The 25,359-nt window shown below is 40.5% G+C and overlaps 1 protein-coding gene across 2 annotated transcripts in view; it reads left to right on the top strand.

The window, feature by feature from the left end:
- BRD10 (bromodomain containing 10) overlaps positions 1 to 19,308 on the top strand; it is a 107,487-nt gene extending 88,179 nt beyond the window's left edge. For both annotated transcript variants that reach the window (XM_084629104.1, XM_084629103.1), the window contains 3 exons: positions 12,597 to 12,712; positions 14,251 to 14,438; positions 15,313 to 19,308. In XM_084629104.1, coding sequence (XP_084485230.1) covers positions 12,597 to 12,712; positions 14,251 to 14,438; positions 15,313 to 18,956 — 3,948 coding nt within the window. In that variant the 3' untranslated portion in view covers positions 18,957 to 19,308. The remainder of the gene's footprint in view (positions 1 to 12,596; positions 12,713 to 14,250; positions 14,439 to 15,312) is intronic.
- Positions 19,309 to 25,359: the final 6,051 nt, after the last annotated feature.

Below are 25,359 nucleotides of genomic sequence, written 5' to 3'. Positions count from 1 at the left end.
AACTTCAGCACTGGGTGGCAGGGCTCAGGTTACAGGCCCCCCAGCTGGGGTTGAAGCCTTTGGGCTTTTCCCCCCACACCTCCCAGCCCTCGGTGATGGGGCTTGGGTGTTGCTCCCCCACAGTGTAGCTTAGGCTTTGACTCTTCCCCTCCTCCCCTCACTGGCCTGGGATGGCGGGGCTCAGGCAGACTCAGGCTTCGGTCCCCCCTCCTGGGGTCATGTAGTAATTTTGTTATCAAAAGTGGGTCATAGTGCAATGAAGTTTGAGAACCTCTGGATGTATAGCGCTATCTTCACTGAGGAGACCACTGTTGAGGTTTGGTTGTTCCAGATAGTCCAGCAATCACTTTGTTGGTAGTTGTACTCTTCTCAGGATTCTGTTATGTGGAGAACGTTGTTGTAACTAACCAGGTAAAATTGGGGTGTGCCACTGATGAGGAAAAAAACAGTTAACCATTATGTGAGGATCTACAGAAGTTTTTTATTGTAGTGTGGTACATTTGCCTGCTAAGAGAGCACATGAGAGCTAAGAGAAACAAATTATTACTCATTTTGTATTAGAAATTAAGTCTTATTAACAGTATTTCCTTTAAGAGAAAATATTAGTAGACAGCCACTGAGAGGCTGAGGCCTCACTTGTAGGAACAGCTTGGTTTTCTTGGCTCTCCCTGCACGTCTTGAAGTCCCAACCAGATATTTTTAAAGAAGCATATTGAGCTGAAGTCTGATCATTTCCCTGCCAATTCCATAGCCACAGAATAAATTCTTAACTATATAATTAATGCAGAGATGTGCAATGAGTTTTTTAGAAGTTCTTCTTTCTGAATATGAAAGACCGTTCACAGATTTTTGTTTGTTTCCAGTTCTGTTCCTCAGATGACAACTAAAGCCACATATTTTATACATAATTTTTATTTGGAAATTATGTTGCAGACATTAAAATGCATGTCATTGACATGCAGCCACTTTTCTTGTTAACTAAAATGGAAGCACCTGTGTTTTATATTTTGAATGCCCCCATAAGGTCAAATCCTGCATTTTTAGTCACTCAGAAAGCCTGTTGAAGCCAGTGGGACTGAGTAAGAATTGTTGTAGGATTTTGCCCATAACTAAGGTAAGAAGGGCATTCAAAACATTCTGAACTTAAAAGTTACCAATTTTTTTCTTTAGGTGTCTGATGTCCAAAGCAGCTGCAGTTCACCAGCTCCCTCTCCGTGTAACATCACTAGAAAACGGTAGACTGGTGATGTCACACATTCCACCGAACCCCGCTGCAGAATGGAGCAGGCCTATAAGGGTAAGGTAAGTTTTCTCCTTCCACCACCACCCTTTTTGAACAATATTGCATGGTTTTGTAAGATTACTAATATTCTTTATTTTATGTCCCGTAGGATATAAAATAAGAATTTTTAAAAATCTTATAAAACTGCATAATATTGTGGTTGTGTGTGTGTGTTTATTTAAAAAATAAAAGTTTAGTCCTTACCCCCTGTATACATATCCTGGCTCCAGTCTGCTTTGGGGTTCCATGATGAGTATGCCATTATCAGACTAGTGTATGCTGGGGCATCACGGAGAGCGGAGTCAGCATTCCATGGCTGCTCTGGATGTCGGAATCCTAATTTTTTTTAAAAAAGGTAAGTTTTAAGTTCAGAATTTGTTGACTGTCTCTCTAACTGTAGTCATATGGGAACATTCAGCACATAATTGTAAATGGTATTTTCCTTTTGTTAAATATAGTTATAAGCCACCAATAAAGAGCACATTTTACACTTTCCTTTATACAAATATTTGATCATTTGTTCAAAAGTCCAAATATCATAACTTATTGCTACCAGAACAAAAATACTAATTTTTTGCCACTACCTATAATTAGGAGTCACACTGGGGAGAAAAGCGGTCGTATTGGTAGTCTCTTCCAGCTCTGCCCCAGTTTAAAGCTCTGCCTACAATCCCAAAGTTGCTGATATTTATGTTAAAATGATCAGCAGAGAAATAGTTAAGAATGTTGATTGTAAAGTGTTATAATCATGCTCTACAGTAAGCTCAAGGAAACAAATTGTAAGAGTTCACATTTCTCTTAAGAATAAATGTTGGACCTCTGCTCAAAAAGTGTTTGGGGGAAAGGATCCTTACCCCTCCAGTACAGTGGCTTGATGTGGAGCATCTCCACTTCCGCTAATACAACTCATAGGATTTGGTAATGTTGAAACCCATATGCCCATCTGTCAAGGCTAAATCCCCACTCTGGCACTTGGGGTGCAGAAGCTGGGGGCCTGCAAGGATTCTAAAAATTAGTATTTGCCACTCCAGGTTTGTATTAAACTCCCAAGGTTACAACTTTTCTCTGACCTTGGCTTGGTAAACGCTGGCACCACCCAAATGTAAAAAACCCCCTTGAACTCAGGAAGGAACACTTGGGAATTCTTCCCTGTGGGGTACCCTCAAGCCCATTCACCCCCACCTCCGGGGAAGAGCTGAGAAAAAACAACAACAAAGGAAATTAGCTGTTGCCAGCAGCTAATCAAACAGCATATGCACAAACCTCTTGGGACACCAAAAAATCAATCCTGTTCTTCAAAAAGGTAAATTTTATTAAAAACATAAAGGAAGAAAATACATCTAGAACTTAGGCTTTTGCTAGATTTTAAAAGAGCAATTCCAAAAATTAAGCACCCAAACTAGCTTTCTTGGGGGTTCATCTTAAAGGTTACAAGCAGTAGCATAGCCGGGAGGTGGGGGGAGTGGCTGCTCCCCCTCTGAGCACAAGTGGCGCCTTTTTAATTTATAGGCTCCTTTTTTAATTTTTACTCACCTGGTAGCGCTCCGGTCTCCGGTCTTCGGCAGCGGGGGCCTTCACGCGTTCCAGCTCCTCGGCGGCAGGGGCCTTCACGCGCTCTGGCTCCTCGGTGGTGGGGGCCTTCATGCTCTTCAGGTCCTCGTCAGGGGCCTTCACGTGCTTTGGGTCCTCGGTGGGGGCCTTCATTCGCTCCAGGTCCTCAGCAGCATTTCAGCGGCGGGGGCCTTCAGTGCCGCCGCGGACCCGGAGCGCCGCTTGGTGAGTACAAGTGGGTGGCACCTTTTCTTATGTCCTGTTCGCTCCACCTAGGTACGCCACTGGTTTCAAGCAAACAAAGGCATAAGGGGTTAGCACAGAGGAGATCCACAAGCCACAATAAGAAATAAACCTGATTGTGTCTAACTAAACATTCCCTGTCCAAATAATTTCTTCTAGGTTTGGAAGATACTTTTTCATACCTGGTTCAAACATTACTCAGCATTTCTGCTTATAGCGTTGCTGCTCCGTGTCCCTGCAGCCCAGAGAACAACAGTTTCTTTCCCAATTTTTAAAAGTTCTAGCCTTCCCCCTGGCTCTTTTCGTCAGGTGCCCACTTTTTTATTTCTTTACCTCGGGGACTTTTTAACCCTTTACAGGTAAAGCAAGTAAAGAACAGCTATCAAGAGGGATTTTACAGCTAACTGGCTGGCTGGGTATCCATCAAAGGGAGCTATCCCCCCACTTTATTTGTTACATGCCTCCCAAATCACATACGGTGCTGGCTAGCCTAGTTCAGGTCAGCTGGGATTTCTTCCTGGAGGCTTAGAAAACAGAGTTAATAAGATACATGCACCTCTAATGTTACTAATAATTACATGAAGAACTAAACAGTACTTTTTACATTTCAAGGACTACAATGACTTAGAATGCAGGGACATTTTTATGCAGCTGTTCTGGGAACCCTTCCCAAGAGAGTGCATCAGCCACTTCGTTAGAGGCTCCTGAAATGTGTTGTATTTCAAAATCAAAGTCTTGAAGAGCTAAACTCCACCGAAGAAGTTTTTTGTGACTATGTGAAGCCACTTCAGTGCAGCATTGTCAGTCTACAGGTGGAACCACCATCCCAAAATGTATCGGCGTAGCTTCTCCAGAGCATACACAATGGTGTAATATTCTTTTTCTGAGACTGACCAGTGGCTTTCCCTCTCAGAAAGTTTTTTGTGGAGAAACACGACAGGATGGAATTGTTGATCTGGTCCTTCCTGCATTAAAACTGCTCCTACACTGCGCTCGGACGCATCTGTGGTTATGATGAACAGTTGGTCGAAGTCCGGGGCCCTCAGTACAGGGTCAGACATAACGGCCACCTTAACCTGGTTAAAGGCTTTCTGACACTTGTCAGTCCACTGAACTGCATTTGGCTGTTTTTTCCTGGTGAGGTCTGTCAGAGGGGTGGCAATTTGGCTGTAGCGTGGTACAAATCGTCGGTAATACCCAGCCAAGCCCAAGAAGGATTGGACCTGCTTATTCATTCATAGATTCTAAGACCAGAAGGGACCATTGTGATCATCGAGTGAGTCTGACCTCCTGCATAACACAGGCCACAGAACTGCCCCAAAATAATTCCCACAGCAGAGCTTTTAGATCTTGATTTAAAAATGGTCAGTGATGGAGCATCCACCACCAGGATTATTATTAGTGAACATCAATAAATCCGCTGGTGAGGACAGGCCAATTTTGGATAGCATTTACCTTAGCCTGTAGGGGGTTGATAGTACCTTAACTCACCTGGTGTCCAAGGTAGGTCCAAGGTAGGTTAGGCCTATTTGACACTTTTTGGCCTTAACGGTTAATCCTGCCTCCCTTATGCGCTGGAAGACAGCTTGGAGGTGTTCCAGGTGTTCTGCCCATGAATCTGAGAATATAGCCACACTGTTGAGGTAGGCAACTGCAAATTCCCCAAATCCATCCAGAAGGTTATCTACCAGTCTGTGGAAGGTGGCTGGCGCATTTCGCAGTCCAAAAGGGAGCACATTAAATTCATACAGCCCTACATGGGTGATGAAGGCTGACCTTTCCTTGGCTGGGTCATCTAGCAGCACTTGCCAGGACCCCTTAGTTAAGTCTAAGGTGGAGATGAACTGGGCACGTCCCAGTTTCTCCAACAGTTTATCTCTGCATGGCATTGGATAGTTTTCTAAGCGAGTTACAGCATTTAGTTTATGATAGTCCGCACAAAAATGGATTTCCCAGTCTGATTTGGGAACCAGAACCACTGAAAAGGCTCATGCACTTTCAGAGGGGCAGATTACACCCATATGTAACATGTCCTTGGTCTCCCTTTCTATTGCAGTTTTGGCTTGAGGAGCCATCCGGTAGGGTTGGGCTCTAATTGGGAGAGCATCACCTGCGTCATTGGAGTGGTACACCCATTCTGTCCGTCCTGGGGTGGCTGAAAACATTGGTGCGAAGCTGGTGCACAGCTCCTGGATTTGCTGTCACTGCTTATGACCAAGGGTCATGGAAAGGCTCGCCTCTTCCACATCACCATTGCTTTTTCCTTCATAGTATACTCCTTCAGGCCACTCAGCATCGTCTCTCTCCTGGGTGGTAAACTGGAGAACCTTGATTTTTCGGGAATAAAAGGGCTTTAGAGAATTAATATGGTATAGTTTAGGTTTTAGGGTAGGGTCTGGGAATGCTATGAGGTAATTAACAGCTCCCAGGTGCTCTCGGACCATAAATGGCCCCTCCCACAACGCTTCCATTTTATTGGCCTAGAGTGCTTTCAGGACTGTGACTTGGTCACCTGCTCTGAAGGAATGCTCTCTGCCATGTTTATCGTACCAGGCCTTTTGCTCTTGTTGAGCATCCTGTAGGTTTTCTCGAGCAAGGGCTAGAGTAGGGGTTCTCAAATTGGGGGTCAGGACCCCTCAGGTGGTCACGAGGCTATTACATGGGGGGTCGTGAGCTGTCAACCTCCACCCCAAACCCCGTTTTGCCTCCAGCATTTATAATGGTGTTAAACATATAAAAAATGTTTTTAATTTATAAGGGGTGGGGGTCACATTCAGAGGTTTGCTATGTGAAAGGGGTCACCAGTAAAAAAAAGTTTGAGAGCCATTGGGCTAGAGAGTCTTTGAGGGTGTTTTGTAGGTTGGTTATAAAGTCCAAAATGTTAGTTCCTGGAGAAGATGTAACCTCCTCCCATTGTTGCTTCACCAGTTGTAATGGTCCCTTAACTTCATGGCCATAAACGAGTTCAAATGGTGAAAATCCCAGACTGTGATATTGTACCAATCATTGGAGTGCTCATTCCCAAATTTCTGTATCATGGCCCCCAAAGTCCCTTTATATTTCTCCACTAGGCCATTTGTTTCATGGTGGTAAGGGGTGGCCACCCAGTGGTTCACCCCATGTGCTTCCCAAAGATGTTTCATGGTCCCTGACAGGAAGTTAGTTTCCAAATCCATAGGGATGTCAGAGGGCCAACCTACCCTGGCAAAAATGTCTGTCAGTGCCTGGCTCACGCTTTTAGCCCTGGTGTTGCTTGGAGCTACTGCTTCCAGCCATCGGGTAGCAAAATCCATGAAGGTCAGAATGTATAGCTTTCCTCTGGGTGTCTTCTTAGGAAAAGGACCCAGAATATCCACAGCTACATGCTGAAATGGAACCTCAATGATGGGGAGTGACTGGAGAGGGGCCTTGACCTGGTCTTGGGGCTTTCCCACCCTCTGGCACACCTCACAAGACTGGACATAGGTAGAAACATCCTTGCCCATTCCCTCCCAGTGGAAGGACATCCCCAAACGTGGTGGTCCTGTTCACCCCAGCATGGCCACTAGGGTGATCATGGGCTAAGCTCAAGAGCTTTTCCCTGTACTTAGTTGGAACTACCAACTGTCTGAGGATGCCAGTCCTCCTTGTGCCACCAGAAAGAGTCTCCTTGTATAAGAGTCCTCCTTCTATAACAAACCTGGACCTATTAGAAGAGCTGAGAGGCGATGGGTCACTCCATTCCGCTGTCCAAGCTCCCTTGATTCTCTCATCTGCTTCCTGCTCTGCCTGGAACTGCTCCCTTGATGCTGGAAACATTAGTTCCTCGCTGAGTTGTGGACTTGGGCTTGGTCCCCCTGGAAGTGATGCAGGTTTTTCTGTTGACTGTGAACCACTCTCTGCTGGTGCACTAGATGCTATTTCAGGCTCCGGTTGAGCCTCTTGCGCCGATTTAGCTGCTGCTGCGGCTGCAGGCTCTGTGGCACCCCTTGGTGCTGGCTCCCTGACTCTGGTGGGGTTGCAAGCATGGGCACTGGTGCTGACTGCTCTACCAGTTCCGATCCTTGGACTGGTTCGGGCTGGGTCCCAGGAATTGGATCCGTCATAGACTCTGTCATAGACTCTGGTCTGGGGTCTGGTTTCAACACCTCTGGCTGGGTTCCTGTAGGAGGCTCAGGAATGGAGTTAGGTGTGGAGACCTGTTTAGCCTGGCTGTGGGTGACCATCAAAGGGAGCTATTCCCCCACTTTATTTATCACAATATGCCCCTCACTGAGGGAAGGAGTTGTGCATGGAATCATAAAGTGACAGATTTATTAGTCACTCCATGAAATCGCTTCTGTAGAGTTCCCTGAGCAGCCAAACCCTCTTTCTTTGTGCAGTAGAATCATAATTGTTCCACTGCATTTGGCCCTTTCTGTGCCCACGGAAGAAGAGCAGCATTTGGTTGTAACAGTAATTTTTCATTCCATTTGTCTGTAGATTCAGCACTGCATCAAGTCACATTCAGAACATTATCTTTGAGAGAACAGGGACTAGAAATAATTATTTTTAAATGAATGCTGAATTTCTGTAGAAACTAGTAGGCCACCAAGGAATTGCTTATATAGGCATAATACCATGAGCTGACCCAATCCGATCCCTGTCTTCAACTGTGATTTAGTTTTCTCTGTAATAAAGAATGCAAGGCTATATGTTCTATCATAGATGTGAAATAGAGTCCTGGTTATTTTGCACTTGTGTAGGAAGTAAAATGCTGGGGTTTGTAATGTACCTCAGAAAACATGTTTTCTGTTTTCATTGTTTTTGACTAGTTTTATGTCTGAAGTTTGCTAACAGATCATTTATTCCGCAAAGGGTCTTCTCACAAATCGCACTCTCTGTCTTGAAAGCTACATTGAACTGCACTGATAAAAAACCTGGCCCAGTAAAACAAATGGCCTTGTACCTTTTTTTCTTATCTACTGTGTGCTTTAAACATATGTGAGGAAAGAGTACTCTGCACATTCTATTCTACTTGTCATTATGCATTAATACCAGTAGGTTTAGCTCCAACAGCTGTACTCCAGGATCCTGAGAAAAATGAACAGTTGGGATTCAAGAACATAATTACATTTCAAATAAGCCATGATATTTTGTATCATAGTCGCACAGAAATGATTGGGAAAACAAACAGAATGTGGGGTTGTCCAGAAATTTTAATCTGGATGACATGAATTTTCTTAAGAAATTGAAATTAGAATTTCCCATCTTGCTTTTTAAATTAGAGGAATGTGACCTCTACACATCTGATGTTCCCTCCTCAGGTGATTTTAATCTAATAAAAGCTCGTAGTCCATTCTTACACTAAAGCCTATGCTTGTGCCAATTTGGTCAGCACATTCTACAACTTTTTACTTTAAAGTTTATTCAGTGGCCCAATCCACCTAAGATAAATTCTACTTTCCCTGCCCAAATCAGACTATCAGTCATCTCTACAGGTAAATGAGTCTCAGAAAAATCCGTTTATTCCTTCATTCTTTGTTCCACCCAAGCTACATTTCACATATTAATCCATCATCTTTATCTTACTTTTATGTGTCTTAATCTGTGCTGAATTCAAGACATGTACAATATCTCAGTGTCCTGAAGTCAGTGAGATTCTGTTTACTTATTTTAATGTTTTGTTTTCAGTATTACCCATTTTATGTATTCCAATAGTACTATATGATATACAAATGCATTTATGTCTGTAATTCTCTATGTGGAATTTTAAATATACTCTTTAAAATGAAATAAATCGCTCAAACTAATTGTTCTATTGTAAATAGTTCTATTGACTACTCTTATGAGTAACCAATAGCAGGATTCTAATTAGGCTATATTGCACATATATAACTTTTTATTATAGTATCTGTTGACAGTTTTTTACTTCAATATATAATATGAGCAGTGTGACCAATTTACACATGGGGGAATTAAAACACATAATTTCCTGACTTTTCTGTGTGTTAAATCTTAATCATAATTTGGCATTAATGTATAGCTTTTCATTCAAGTACCTTGTTTTTTGTAATTTTAATTAAAGAATAAGCAATAAGTAGTCATTCATTCTGCTGTATAAAATGCAAATGATTGCACATCATAGTAAAAACAGTGGACTGTTTTCAAACAAGCTAGCAACCTGAGTGATCATACTGTGCACTGGGGAAGTCTCCTGGGGATAGGTGGAAAGGAATCTTTCCAACAAGCCATGGAGACTACTGTAGACTCTTGAAGGGCTGTAACTTCAGGCCCTAATCCAACGCTTCTTGCAAAAATTCCATGCATTCTGGGGTACAGGTAGCCCTTATAGAGCAGAGCTCTGCAGCAAACTAAGGGTGCAGATCAAATGTGGAGATGAGTTCCCACCAACTCCTCTCCCTGTTTTTGCAGCAGAACCATGCCGTCTTTCCCTGTCTCAACATCATCTATGGCAAGATTTGGCCCACTGAGTCCAGTTCGTTCCTATAGTACACTGAACTTAGTGAGGTGGCAAAAGTATGAGGGCAGAGTGTGGATATCCAGACTCATTTTTATGACTACCTCAATAATTAAGCTCTTGTGGCAAATATATATAAAGCATATATGTCCTGCTTTGTAAAGTGCCATGTAAATGTATAGTGTTAAATTACTATTTTTTTTTAATAATCACAATCGATGCCCACTTAAATAACTAGTAAGGAAAATAATGTACTGTACATGCACATTACTCTGTTTAACATGCATTCTTCATGGAAGATTATACAAACTAAGGTTCAGTTTGGAAAAGAAAACCGTTTTTGAGTTATCTGACTGGAAAAATTACGGCTGTCGATTAATCGCAGTTAACTCAAAAAAATTAATCGTGATTAATCAGTTTTAATCGCACTGTTAAACAATAGAATACCAATTGAAATGTATTAAATATGTTGGATATTTTTCTATATTTTCATATATATTGTATTCTGTGTTGTAATTGAAATTAGTGTATATTATTTTTATTATAAATATTTGCACTGTAAAAATAGTAAAAGAAGTAGTATTTTTCAGTTCACCTCATACAAGTACTGTAGTGCAATTGCTTTGTCATGAAAGTGCAACTTACAAATGTAGATTTTTTTTGGTTACGTAATTTCACTCAGAAACAAAACAAAGTAAAACTGCAGAGCCTACAAGTCCACTCAGTCCGACTTCTTGTTTAGCCAATTACTAAGACAAATAAGTTTGTTTACATTTACGGGCGATAATGCTGCCCTCTTCTTATTTACAGTGTCACCAGAAAGTGAGAACAGGCATTTGCATGGCACTTTTGTAGCTGGCATTGCAAGATATTTACATGTCAGATACACTAAACATTCGTATGCCCCATCATGCTTCGGCCACCATTCCAGCGGACATGCTTCCATGATGACGCTCGTTAAAAAAATGATGCGTTAATTAAATTTGTGACTGAACTCCTTGGGGGAGAACTGTATGTCCCCTGCTCTGTTTTACCTGGATTCTGCCATATATTTCATGTTATAGCTGTCTCGGATGATGACCTAGCACATGTTCATTTTAAGAACACTTTCACTGCAGATTTGATAAAATGCAAAGAAGGTACCAATGTGAGATTTCTAAAGACAGCTACAGCACTTGACCCAAGGTTTAAGAATCTGAAAAGCCTTCCAAAGTCTGAGAGGGATGGGGTGTGGAGCATGTTTTCAGAAGTCTTAAAAGCGCAACACTCCAATGCGAAAACTCCAGAACCCGAACCACCAAAAAAGAAAATCAACCTTCTGCAGGTGGCATCTGACTCAGATAATGAAAATGAACGTGTGTCAGTCCGCACTGCTTTGGATTGTTATCGAGCAGAACCCATCATCAGCATGTCCCCTGGAATGGCAGTTGAAGCATGAAGGGACATACAAATCTTTAGCGCATCTGGCACTTAAATATCTTGTGACACCGGCTACAACAGTGCCATGCAAACGCCTGTTCTCACTTTCAGGTGACATTGGAAACAAGAAGTGGGCTGCATTATCTCTTGCAAATGTAAACAAACTTGTTTGTCTGCACGATTGGCTGAACAAGAAGTAGAACTGAGTGGACTTACAGACTCGAAAATTTTACATTGTTTTATTTTTGAATGCAGTTTTTTTGTACATAATTCTTCATTTGTAAGTTCAACTTTCATGATAAAGAGATTGCACTACAGTACTTATATTAGGTGAATTAAAAAATACTATTTCTTTTGTTTTTTTACAATGCAAATATTTGTAATAAAAAATAAATATAAATTGAGCACTGTACACTTTATATTCTGTATTATAATTGAAATCAGTATATTTTAAAATGTAGAAACATCCAAAAATATTTAAATAAATGGTATGCTATTATTGTTTAATAGTGAGATTAATCATGATTCATGTTTTTAATTGCACAATTTATCGTGATTCATGTTTTTAATTGCTTGACATCCCTAGAAAAATTGTAAAAGTCTGTCACAGAAAGAAAGTGCTCCTCCTTTTATTTTCTGATAACTCAGATATATCCCAGGTATAGAAGGTTTTGGAGTAGCAGCCGTGTTAGTCTGTATTCACAAAAAGAAAAGGAGTACTAGTGGCACCTTAGAGACTAACCGATTTATTTGAGCATGCATCCGATGAAGTGAGCTGTAGTTCACGAAAGCTTATGCTCAAATAAATTGGTTAGTCTCTAAGGTGCCACTAATACTCCTTTTCTTTTTGCGAATACAGACTAACACGGCTGCTACTCTGAAACCTTCTGTACCTGGGATATATCTGAGTTATCAGAAAATAAAAGAAGGAGCACTTCCTTTTTGTGACAGATTTTTACAATTTTTCTAGGGATGTCAAGCAATTAAAAACATGAATCACGATAAATTGTGCAATTAAAAACATGAATCATGATTAATCTCACCACGTATAGAACTTTCCCAAGAAACTCGCCTTTGCATAAAATACAATTGTAAGACACGTTAGCCCCAAAAGTAATTTTCTGGGAAGTTTATAATCTTGAAAATTATAAAATATCTTTTCTTTTTGTAAAGTGTCTATTTCAATCTGATTATTCATAAAATTAAAAATAGTGTTTAGGTTTGCTGTAATACAATTTTAAGTCCTAATCTTGTAAACATTTACACATGGAACTTTACACATTTGAGTCTAGTCCCTTTGAGCCCAATGGGATTATCTCACATGTTTAAAATTACTCATGGAAGTAAAGTTAAGCACATGTTTAAACGTTTGCAGGAGTGGACCTTAGTCCCTGGAAAAGTAAACATTTTGGTAAGAGACCTTTATTTATGAGGATTTTGTTTCTGGGTTTGTTTTCAATAAAAGTATTCTAAATAAGATTAGAGTTTGCCTTACTAAAGCTGAGACTGGACTGCATTGTTAAAGTCAAATGTAATATATGTTTAGTTTTGTATTTTCTTTTTTATATGTTGCATGGAAGTACACTGACATTGGTGTCAGACTAATATATTTATTAGATGCAGCTGTAATGCAATAATAAAGAAATGTTTTTATGTTTGCAGGGAAGATGGTACCATCGGAAACAAGCAGTAAAGGAATTGCACTGTACATTGGTACGACTGCTAAATGAATTGTTACCATGGGAACCAAAACTAATGAAGGCTTTTCAGAGAAATAGGTAAATGGGGTACTCTTTGGAACAATGTGAGAGAGATGAACAAAACACAAAAGTTACATTTTTTAAAGTAATAATTGATGCTAACATCCTGGTAACAACAATACTTTAAGGTTATGTGTGAGGTATAGACAATATTTCAGTTTAAAGAGCTAGATGTTTTCATGTTATGCAGGAGTGCTAATGACTCCATAGATAAGATTAAGCAGAGCTTTCTGTCTAACAACTGATTTTTCAAAATGCCCTAAAATTCCCATGCATACTCCAATTGTTTTTAGAATTACTATGCCAAGTCAATGTCCAGAGTAGAGTTAATTATGCAAAGTTGGATTCATTTGGACCCATGGGTCCTGAGATACAACACCTTTTAACTGTGAATAAAATTTTCCTGTTCTTACAAATTTTTTTGCACCCACTTGTTGCTCAAACTTTGGCAGTGATTTGCACAAAACTGAGATTACCTGATTGGACTGACCTCAGCTGGTGTCAGATTTGACCTCAGCTGCAGACCAGCACCAAGATCCACATCAAGGAAGCTGTATTTAAAATGTTGTTAATAGGTCTTTCCAGCTCTGTAAATTACACTTGACCACTTTACCTGTTCTAGGCAAATCTCCAAAGACTTGCTAGTTGTTAACACCTTGTACTAAGGATTCCCTCTCGGTCATCACCTTCAGTTACCGATGTCTTATCCTTCTGATTCACTTTGATATATTCCAACAAACTGTAGAACTTCTCAGAGCAGTAGTGCAGAACAGAGGACAAAGAGAGTGCCTGGTAGTGTGTGAATGCTAAGACAGATGTGGAATTCTGGTGGGCATTGAGAATATGTAAAATTATGTTAAAATGGGGTGAAGCAGTCTTATGGTCCCATCTTATTGACATACCTAGTGGAATATCAGGCACTGGAGGTAAATAGCAGCTGTTCTAGCAGCCCTGAGACTTGAGACATTTTAAAAATTCTTTCAGGCATTCTTAGATTTTTAGAGCCAAGAGGAAACATTATGATCATCTAATTGGACCTAGTATATAACACAGACCAAAAGCAGAGATCCCTCATGTCTCTAGCTGCAGCTGTGCCTCAACTCAGATGTCAGGGTGAGTTCAGGGAACTTGCTGCAACTGATTCCTGAACCAATACAGCTGCACCTAATACAGTGAAGGTCTCTGAGAGAGTATGAAAAGGAATGATGGCATAGAATTGTGTTGGATACAACACAAAAAGTGGCAGATACTGTTAGCAATAGGTCAAATTTGATTTGGTCCCAGTACCTATTGCCAGCTCCAGGGGGACAGAATTTTGGTTGTGGCAAGAAGGGAGCCGTAACCTTAGATCTGTATTTCCTGGTTTTCAGAGGGTTAAGTTTAGTCACTGTGCTCAGTTTGGAAGGGCACAAGCCTGTGCTAGGGAATCTTAACTATGTTAATTAAGTTTTTGGGCGGTAAGTATAGGTACAAGTATGAACAGTTAAGTATTTCCTTAATAAAATATTTAAAATAGGTTGCAGAAGTTAGTCATTATGTCTGATATTCTGTTCAAGGTCTCGACTGAAGAAGGACTATGATGATTTCAAAAGACAGCCAGACCATGATAAATTTGCCAGAGAACTATGGAGTAATGAGGAAGGTGAAGTTGATAATGGAAAAGAATCTTTCAATGCAGTAGCCAGTAAATCTTCAGAAGCTGCAGAGCATCTGGAGATCCTGCAAAAAGATCGTTCAGAGTTTGGTAAGCACTTAGCTGGGATTTAGTGACCATGTGGACGTGCTACAGGGCCTACAGTTTTCCTGTGTTTGGTGTTGTGGTTTTTTGGTTGTAGCTGTGTATTACATGTTATTTTTACTATGGTAAATTATATTGGTCTAGATTCTGTGCTGACCTTCTTGGAAGCAGAGCTGAGAGAAAGGATGGGCAAAGGTGGCTTTGTGCTACATTTGTGCCCTCTGGATTCTGGCCTGTGGTGGGTGCTGAAATGGCACCCAACGTGAATTAGAGCTTAGAACTGACAGCATCTGCTACAGGGCTGTCTGTGGATAGCACAACACCACAAATTCCTGTTGCCCTCAGTGTTATGGGCATGTACCCTTCTACTCCTGATCCATCCCTAGCATTTTCCCTGTGCTCTTTAAATAGTTGGGATGAATTGGGATGAAAGGCAGTGGATCCATAACTATCTATTGGTTTTGTATAAAAACTTCTGGATTTCTATTTTTAATTCATGAATTTGCTTTAAATTAAAGCATTGTAACATCAAATCCTGGAAACTGCTGTGACTTAGAATGTTGTAATTTGATGCATTCATAAATACAAATTTGGGACTTAATGATTTTTTAAATGAAATTCTGTGCCTCCTCAATAGGATTTGAAATGTAAATTGGCTGGAGGCTAAGTTATTATGGTTTTTTAAAATTATGTTTAAGCATGTAGTTAATGGGATGATTAGTACTGTCATCACATCAGAAACTATTCTTTACATGACAGCATACTTATAAACTACTGCATTGCTTTTAGCTAAACACTAATAAACTATCATATAGCTGTGTCAGTTGCAAACATTTAACTTGTGGTATATTTACGATTACTTGTTTAATTCTTTCTGCAGATGAAATGAAACTGTTAGAAATGGATTTTCCTGCAGGAAGGAGCAGGCTACTGAAGAAAGAATTGACTTCTAAAGAAATACAGAAGACACTGTCCAAATCTATTAAACGTCAGTCCAAGCAAAATAGTTCCCTGGATGATAGCACAAAAGACCTTTCACCAAGGAAGAAAACTAAATTAAGCACAAGTGAGGCTACAGTCCAGAGTGCCAAAAGTGAGATGCAGACTAACAGTTGTTTGAGTGAACTGAAACAAAGCGAGCTATCATCTCCAGAATCATTTGCCCTGACAGATTCTGCAATGTCAGTATCAAACTTTCTGAAAGGGACCAAACCCATCCAGGCTTTGCTTGCTAAGAATATTGGGAACAAAGTGACCTTAACAAATCAGCTGACACCCCCTATGGGTAGGGACATATTTGCTTCTGAAAAGGCAGTTATGTCGTCTGTGGAGTCATCCTCACTAAAGCCAGCATTGCCCTGCCAGACCAATTCAAAGAGTCCTTTACAAATGGTATACAAAATGCCAAGTGGCCATTGTGTACCAATAGATGTCCATAATAGCTCAGTGAAGATTCAAATGCAGCCTGTGATTGATCCTAAAACAGGAGAAAAAGTCATGCAGCAAGTTCTTATTTTACCCCAAAATTTTCTCATACAACACAAAGAAGGAAAAGCTGTGGCAAAGCTGCACTGTACATCTTTCCCACAGGCAGCACATGTTAATGATTCTTTAGCACCGGTTCTTGTAAACCCAACTGTAAATGCTACCACTCAACTGTCTTGTACAGTTTTTAACAAGAGTGTTACACATTTGTCACAAGTGACTAGTCCAGTGAACAGACCACAACCTTTGTCCTCTGTAACTGCAACAAGTAACTTACTAGCATCAGCAGTTAAAATTAGCCAAAGTGAAGCTGGCAAAACGAAGACTACGGTTTCACCTGACACATTCTCTGTACCTTTACCTTCATCCACTGTTTCCACATTAGGTCAGCCTTTGACATCAGCAACAACACTAAGTGGATCTGCAAATACTACTTGTTCCATTCACAGTCTAGCACCACAGCAGGCTAGTGACTCCTGTGAAGCTAAGCAGGAGCTGAAAACAGTGTGTATAAGAGAATCGCAGTCCATTCTTGTCACAACACGAGGGGGAAACACTGGAATTGTTAAAGTACAGACAAACCCAGACCAGATTTCACCTAATACTTTATCTCCAAATTCAGTTTTCACTTATGCACCTCAGCTTCAGGCATTTTTGGTTCCAAAATCCACTACGTTGTCAACCTCTACTTTTTCATCTGTAGCGACGGCCGCATCTAGTCTCCCACTGTTTGGTCAGTCTTTTGTTTCTGGGTTTGCCCCCTCAACAAAATCTTCTGTTACCATTCCAGCCGTTCCTGCAGGCTTAAACCAGCTAATAGGGAAAAATCTCAAATTTCCATTAGGGCAGCTTCCGACTAGTGGCAGTTTGGATCAAGTAATAGAGAAAACTCAACAGGTATCATCTCCTACTTTCTTGTCCTCCATTTCATCAACTAGCACTTTGGTGCCAGCAACTCCAAACGGTACTGTTAATGTTGTTAGCATTTCTTCAGGAAATATTGAACAAAGTAGCACAGACATTACCCAGACTCCTTCAACACAGCAACAGGTTGATATTAAAACTAAAAAATATCCTGTTACACAATCTGAGACTGCTACAGCAACAAATGGAGATGTGATCCGTGGTACTCCGATTCAAAAACTTATGTTGGTCACAAATCCACCTATTCTTTCTCCTTGTGGAGCTACAGGAGTAAATATAATACCAACATCCACTGGTGTTAGTGCCCAAAAATTGGTTTTCATTAATACTCCAATTCCCAGTAGTCCATCAAACACCACTCTAGTTGCAGAATCATTAAAACAGGCCCTGCCTTCCTCCATAGGCAAAACATATGTTAACACCCCAGAACAACCTCAGTTACTTCTAATTCCATCTACAATGGGAGCACCAATAAAGGCAAGTTCATCACCTACTGTGTCTCAAATAAAAGATGTTAAAATTGGACTAAACATAGGTCAAGCCATTGTAAATAGCTCAGGCAATGCACAGCATGTTCCACCAATTAACATACTGAAGTCTGCAGCTCCCAAAGGAATAGATGACATAAACAGCAAGGGTTTTATTTTGCCTTTGTCAACAAGTGGTAGTTTGGTTCCAGGATGTTCAGGTTTTGTGAATCAAAGTATTACATCTGTTAATGAATCTATAAGTGTTTCAGCAAAAGCTTTTATAGTAACAACAGCAAATGTATGTTTAGATTCAGTTTCAGTGACACCAAGTGGGACTTCTATTGGGACACAACCCGCTGTTTTGGTTAGTGGAAATGACACTTCTTCAAGAATAAGGCCAGTTGTAACTAGTCGACTGTGTACATCAAATATTGGAAATACTATGGCCATATCAACTGTGAAAACAGGACATCTTGCTTCATCTGTTCTTATTTCAACTACACAACCAAGAATATCTTCTCAAAGTGTACCTTCTCCTTTGCAGTTTCCAGTTACCTTGCCTGGACCTGTGGCAGCCTCCACTAAAGTCATTCAGACAGTTCCTCGCTTGACAGCAGTTCCAGCTGCTGCACAATGTCTGCCCCTTCCAAAAGGACAGCCCCCCACACTGGTACAATTTCAGTCACCAGGAATTTCAGCTGCAGTGCCAACTAATGCAAACTTTCACAAACCTCAACATGTATTGCCATGTGCTTCACCAACTACAGGTAAAATAATTAGTTTTTCCAACTTTGCTTCTCTCCCATGCCAGCAGATACCTCCTAGTTTAACAAAACCAGCTCATGTTTACTCTTGTGCTCCAGGTGCCTCTGTCATTCAGACTGCTACTGCTTCACCAACTGTAACTAGCCAGGCAATGGGTCAGTTGAATGAAACGTGTATTCAACAGAAAATAGTTATTAACACATGTACACCTTTGGCACCTGGAACTCACATCATGATTAATGGCACTCGATTTATTGTTCCACCGCAAGGCCTTGGAGCAGGCAGCCATGTTCTTCTCATCTCTGCTAATCCAAAACATGGGCCTCCTTTACTTATTAACAATGGCCAAGGGGCTCGAGGTCTACCATTTGTTAATCATATTTCCCAGAACATCACACTAGCGCCAAGTAATTCATTAAGTTGGCAGACATCAAAACATCCTCTGAAAAGCTCTACAAAAATTGTGAACTCTCTTGGGACAGCAAACGCTCTGCCCATCGTACATGCAACACCACAGATAGTAAACACTGCTGCTAAATCAAGCGCTCCACCGTCTACAGCAACACTGTCTATGTCTTCAGTGATAAAACCTCCAGTTAATGTTTTAGCTAAAACTTCTTTGGTTCCTGCCATAAATGCTGGTAACTCTCAGTTACCAAGTAGCACTTCAGTATTTCACTTAGATACATCTATCAAGAAACTGTTGGTCAGCCCAGAAGGGGCCATTTTGAATGCTATAAATACTCCAGCATCAAAGGTGGTTTCTTCTCTGTCTTCTTCCCTGTCACCCATTGCAGTGTCCAAAAGCATAAATCCTACTAGTGTCTTCCCTGCTTTTCAGTCATCTGGCCTAGGTAAATCTGACAAAGCCGCATCCTGAATTTGGAGTGAATGAGCCAATTTCACATGTTTGGGGCATTCTTTGGACTTTGGAAATCATTACAACTGTTGAACATTTCTTACACTGTTTGAAACATACTTTAAATAGTTGATTTCTTTAAATCTAATCTTTGTATTAGATTGCAGCTGTTTTCAGTTTGCTTGTGGGAGATGTGAGAGGATCTGTTTGTTTTCCCTCTAAGCTAAGCTTTCAATGGGTTATTTAATAAAATGGTCAAAATGACCAACTTGTTAATATACACAGCAAAGTGTAAAATTCGATTTTAGTTTAAAGGAATCTAGCATTTTGCACATTTACATTGACATGTTTCATTTTACAATTTGAACCATTAGACGGCACGTTTATAACAATATGTGTCTTTTTTATTTTTGTCAAATCTTATTTTTGTTTGATTTGTTTCTGTAAAAAAATATATTTATGCATTGTAAAAATCCAGTCCATGGTGTAAAATTGTACATATTTCTGATCCCTAACAATCTGTACTAAACTATATGTACAAAGAACTATGCTGTCTTATTTATGTTTTGTTTACATAATGTATAGTTTTTTAAGTATTTTAGTAATTTTGGACCAGTGTACTGTTAAGCAACAATAACATGTAATAAATCATGTTGCTGTACTGCTTTGTTTTGACAGTATTTTAAGACTGTATCTATTGCATCGTGGGAGAAGAATTTATACATGCACCTCTTTACAGTAGACATGCATTAATACAGAAAAATCTTGCAGAGTGGAACTTTGCCAAAAAGAATTATTTAAGCCACCAAGCTTTGAGCTGTGATTTGCATTACATATAGGATTTCAATAATTAGGAACAGGTTTCCTGTTTACAGATTTCATATTTCAAAGAAACTCTCATTATTAAGGCTTCAAGTCTTTCACGAAGGTCATGGAAGTCACTGATTCCGTGACTTTCCAGGACTTGTGCAGCTGCAGCGGCTGGTGTTGCTGACCCAGGGAACTGGTCCTGGGTGCTGCCCCAGAGCAGCCATCTGGGAACAGCACCGCCGCCCTGGGCCGCCCCTGCCCAGAGCAGGAGTGGAGGCGGCAGGGCCCCTGGGCTTCCCCACGCCCAAAGGAGCAGTGGCGGGGCTCCGGGCCACCTCCTGCCCAGAGGAACAGCAACGGCAGGGCCACTGGCTGCCCCACCTCCAACCCGGATCAGCAGCCCAGCAGGGTCCTGGGCCACCCCTCCCCTCAGGAGCAGCAGCGACCGCCGGAGCACCGCCCCCACCCCCAGCAGCAGCGTCCGCTGAAGTGTCCCCAGCACCTAAGATTTAGTAGTTTAAAACTGTATCTATTGCATCGTGGGAGAACAATTTATACATGCACCTCTTTACAGTGTATATGCATTACATTTAGTGACTGATTTAGCACCTGTGACCTGTCTGTGACTTTTACTAAAAATACCCGTGACTAAATCGTAGTCTTACTATGAAGTGATTTTTGACCTTTTGCTTTCTCTCTTTGATGTTGCAGAAGAAATAATTTTCATTAGTTTCAAAATGGTGTTTCTGTCAAATCTTTTCTTTCATGTGTTTATGATGAACTGTTTTTTCCTGTTTTCCTATAGCAGATTCATATATTTTTGTATGTATATGAATATTTATCAGTATATGGTTGGGGGGTGGGACGACACACCAAACAATACATAAACTTAACTTTTACTAATGTAATTTTGATATAGCCTTCAGCATGTTTAGTTATTTGGACATGCAAATATATGACTATCTAATATCCACAGTCTTTGCTGAGATAACGTCGGATGCCATCAAATGAAGTTCTGCACAAGGAACATGGATAGAATATAACTCATATGGATTTTTGTTTCTGCTTGGGCTAGGGCTCCACCGATCCAAATCCAGTGGACTGCTTCTCCTTCCCATGTATCACCATATAGCCATCCAGTCAAAATCAAGAATACTCAGTAGTGAGTTCCTGTGTCCCTTCCGTTAGACCAGTATTTTCTTTTCTTCTGAAAATAACAGGCATGGGTACAGTAAAGCTCTTGAAGCAAGTAAAGCTCTTGAAACTCTTGACTGCTCTAGTAAACAGGAAAAGAAGGAGCTCCAGCTGTGGATCAGGGATGAATCAATTATCAGATGATGCCTTCTGTGCCGCTTGTTGCGTGGACCCCTTCATGCTCCTAGAGAAGAGGTCTCTTGAGTGCTTCAGCTCTGGGCAGACACTTCAGCTTCCACGAGATGCCCTTCTGACAACAAGTTCAGGTGCCAGGTATGATTGTATTAGGGGAGGCCTTTTTGTTCTGCTCACTTTGGACTCCTCTTTAATCCTTTTTTGAATTTGACCTTCCTCCAGATCAGAAAAGAAGTCCCCTCTCTCAAACTCAAGGTGCTTTTCTCCCCTTGTCCCTAGTGTTGTGTGGATCTCATACCAGTGCATTTGGCTTCTTTTACCATCATCTTCCCTCAAAAACTTTTAGTTCACCACAGTTCCTAGGATTCCCTCCTTCCTTCTGACTAAAGATGCCACTGGCTGAACAAGAGCTATATAAAATACATATTTCTTGATATGCTAATCACCATATTTGTTTAGATAACTAAATCCCAGAAGTTCAGCCCTTCTTTTTTCATTTACCCAGGGTCCTTTCCAGTTCCATTCAAAAGGGAAATACACTGACCAGACAGACAATTTGCTTTTGGGGTCTTTCACATCCTCCTTTAAGCTGTTTGTGTAACTTGGGGATGTCTATTTGGGGAGGACCGTGGGGGACCCAAAGCCTACCAGAAAAGTACATTTGGCTCGACTATGAAAAGTGACTGTAAAAAATGTCATATACCTGCACAGTAGATCTGCTTCCTCTGTGTATTCAAAGTTGTATCTGCTGACATGGGTGAGAAAAACACACTTTTACTGTTTTTTTACAGCCATTAGCCTTGTCATTAACACACCTATTCCTTCTTTTGCAAAGACTCTAAGATCCCAGGCCGAGTCTGTAAACTGAGCATATTGGATTAAGAAATTGAGTGATCATAAACAGGAAAAACCCTTATGCCATTTTTAAGATTCACTTTTCAGAGCAAACCCACCTTAAAACCATTCAGGCAATCATGCAGGAATCCTGGGAAAAGTTTCACATTACACCCTGCCTAAGTTGTCAGCAGTCTAAATTTGGCTGGAACTGTCCTAAATTTTACAATCCTGTCCTGGGTGTTTCTGGCAACTAGGCTTTGATCTAGTGCCCATTGAAGGGAATGGAAAGACTCTTCTTAACATTAGTGAGAGTTTGATTAGGACTTTATCAAACAAAGAAGGAGTTTGTCCATCCATAAACTCTCATCTGGACAAAGGGAGTTACTTTAGAGTATGTTAAAAGTTGAATTTTCACCATCTATGAGACCCTCGGAACGCCAGCATGATGCTGAACACCCTCACGTTTCTTATAAACCCCTAGCCCCTAAGAAATATCTTCAGTTCTCACGGTTAAAACTGCTTTTCTGTGGGTCATTTGTACAGCCAGGGGAGTGGGAAGCTTCAAGCTCTATCCTGCAGCCATCTCAGCCTGGTTTTTCATCAAGTTAAGGCTCAAGCTTGTTTCTCAGTTTCTTCCACAGATGGTTTTCTCTCTTTCTACTTGCCCCAAGAATTCTCTCTCAACATAATTTGTCTAACACCTTGAAATGAGAAATTAAAGCACCATCTCAATCCTGCTATAAAGAGGACTCTTTATATCTATCTAAAAGAAATCTGGAAAGTAGGAATTCGGATCAATGGTTTATTATTTTTTACTCCCAAGAAAGGCTTATTAACCTCATAAGACTTCCAAGTTCACTGAGTAAGACGTTGCATTAAGGAAGTTTACCCTTCCTGGAGAAAGAGGCCCTGCCTTCAGTGAAGTGTTATTTTGTAAGAGCTGTCTGCTTCTTGAGTTGAAATGGATTGTTTCCTCTTCAGAATTGTAGAAAGCAGCAACCATGTGTGCCTTACCTTTACAATTACAGGCTTGTGGCTGCCTTTTCAGATGCCTCCATTTGGAGACGCGGCCTGCATGCTGTACTTTAGTACAACTCAAAAAAATTTAGGTACTGACTGTGTTCTGGAACTGAGTGCTGCAGTTGAAGTTCCTCATGTCTGGACAGGCAGAAAGGAACATTGTAGAATGGTGATTTCTTATCTGATAATTTAATTTCTCCAAGACCACATATGCCAGCCCATTTGTTGCATGTTGTTTTCATTTTGCTGGTGGAACTGGGTATTGATTTTCTAAGATTTTGTTCTTCTGAAGACTATTTTGGTAGATTTTTAGTAGAATGACTTTCATTATTGCTTGGGAGGATTTAAGAGAGCAAATTTAGCCTCCTTTTAAAGAGGGAATGTCACACAAGCTTTTATTTTCTCCTGCTGGTATAGGAGGATTTATGCCATGGTTTTATCTCATATGGAAGAAAACTGGAGAAACCCAATTAGCAGATTTTAAAAAATACTGTTTACATAGTAATTAGTTCTGCTTGAATTTTTCTGCAGATTTATTTTTCACTACAATGAAACTTCAGATGACTACATTAAAAATAACTTGGCATGTATAAGTTTGTAATGGAGGTGTTTGCAAATGTGCTTGTTTGGAGAAGTACATAGCAGTCTGCAGTTTTTGTGGACTGTCCTGTTTTATAAAGAGAATTATTGGAAATGTATGTCTGAAGTCCTGTTTGATAACTGAAATAACCCGAGGTTGACTGACTGCCTAATAAGCTTTGTGACTAAATGATAAAATTGGGCAAAGAGTAATTTCAGTAATTTTGTGAATACAGTTCCTCTCTTCATCATTGTTCTCTAACAACTGAGATGATAGCCAGAGTCAACCTTCCCTAGAGCAACTAAAAATAAAGGGGAAAAGGACTCTTGATCATTTGCTATATAGCTATGGATTCTGTTTTGGGGCCTTATTAATTTCATATTTTGGGGGTTATTTTTAGCAATTCTTGAGTTTTATGTAGCAGTCCCAGAATCAGGGGATTTCTGTTTGTATAGATGTATATTATATACATTACCCATTACAATAGTATGTACTGTAATGAGTAATCTCTTTTTGATGTTCCCTAACGCACTTTAACATAGTACTATGTCAAACAGTACTGTGTTAAAGCACACTAGGGAACCCTTAGTGCGCACCAGTGGGATTTAGATGTATCAGTTAATGCACAACATGTCAGTTCACTTTAGAAATCACACCTTTGTAGTCCCCATTACTGCTCCATGTAGACAAGCCCTTTGATACAAGTAACCATATCAGGTGTTTTTCTGGTGTTCATTGAATAAACACAGATTTCCTTTTTATAAAAAATAAATTGGTATTTTATTGGTGTGTATCAGTTAAAACCTGAAATCAGGAGAGAGAGAGAGAGATCACTTCCTTTCTCTTAGTTACATATAAAAAACTCTGCTGGAATAATGAAGGATGGAATTCAGCTGTAGTGGTGATGAAGAGGTAAAGGTGCCTAGACTACAATAGGTAAAAAAGCATTACAGAAAGCCCCTTGAGCTATTCATCACCTGTAAAAAGTCTTCCACCCACACAAATGACCAGGCATTTTACAAACTTTGATTATAATAGTTGCAAAACCTGGGATGAGGTCTTTAACTCAGGTCCAGAGGAACAGGTTTTCTCTACCAACGTAGATAGGAAATAGCATATGTTGTGCTGCACTGGTGAAGTTATAAGTATTCCAATATATTTGTAACCAGCTGTGCCTACACTAGCATTTTTAGGGAAATCTCCTCCTGTTGCACCAGCAGCAGCTATCATAGAAAACAACTACAAACATTTTTACCATCATGTCATACAGACCTGCTCTGACCAGAGCTTCACGACACAGTGGGTTAAACACGTATGTCCTGGCAACAGTAGCCCATAGCAACTCCTGCAGGAGTTGCAGGGCAGTGCAGTGTTGGAAGATTTACCAAAAAATGTGCATATAGGCGAGGTACTAAAGCCTTGGTTACCCTTCCATTACAATCCAGTGAGGGAGCCCTTTGTCACAGACATGGTTCTAACTTGTAGTGTAAACTGGACCTTAATTGTGTTTGTAACCAAGCTAAAAGCCTACTGGGAAATGTAATTAAATTGTAGAAAGGAGCAGAGAAGAACCTAATCTCTTTGTAAAAAGAAAAGGAGTACTTATGGCACCTTAGAGACTAACAAATTTATTAGAGCATAAGCTTTCATGAGCTACAGCTCACTTCATCGGATGCATACAATGGAAAATATAGTGGGGAGATTTTATATACACAGAGAACATAAAACAATGGGTGTTACAGACTGTAACAAGAGTGACCAGGAAAGGTGAGCTATTACCAGCAGGAGACCTACATGCCTCCAGGTTTCATCCAGACCACACCACACGATCCATTGTCTACAGCCAAG

The sequence above is a fragment of the Lepidochelys olivacea genome (assembly GCF_965140295.1).
Source record: "Lepidochelys olivacea isolate rLepOli2 genome assembly, chromosome: 5".
NCBI lineage: Eukaryota > Metazoa > Chordata > Testudines > Cheloniidae > Lepidochelys > Lepidochelys olivacea.
Note: the sequence above shows the minus strand (reverse complement) of the source record. Positions and strands in the feature narration are given on the sequence as shown.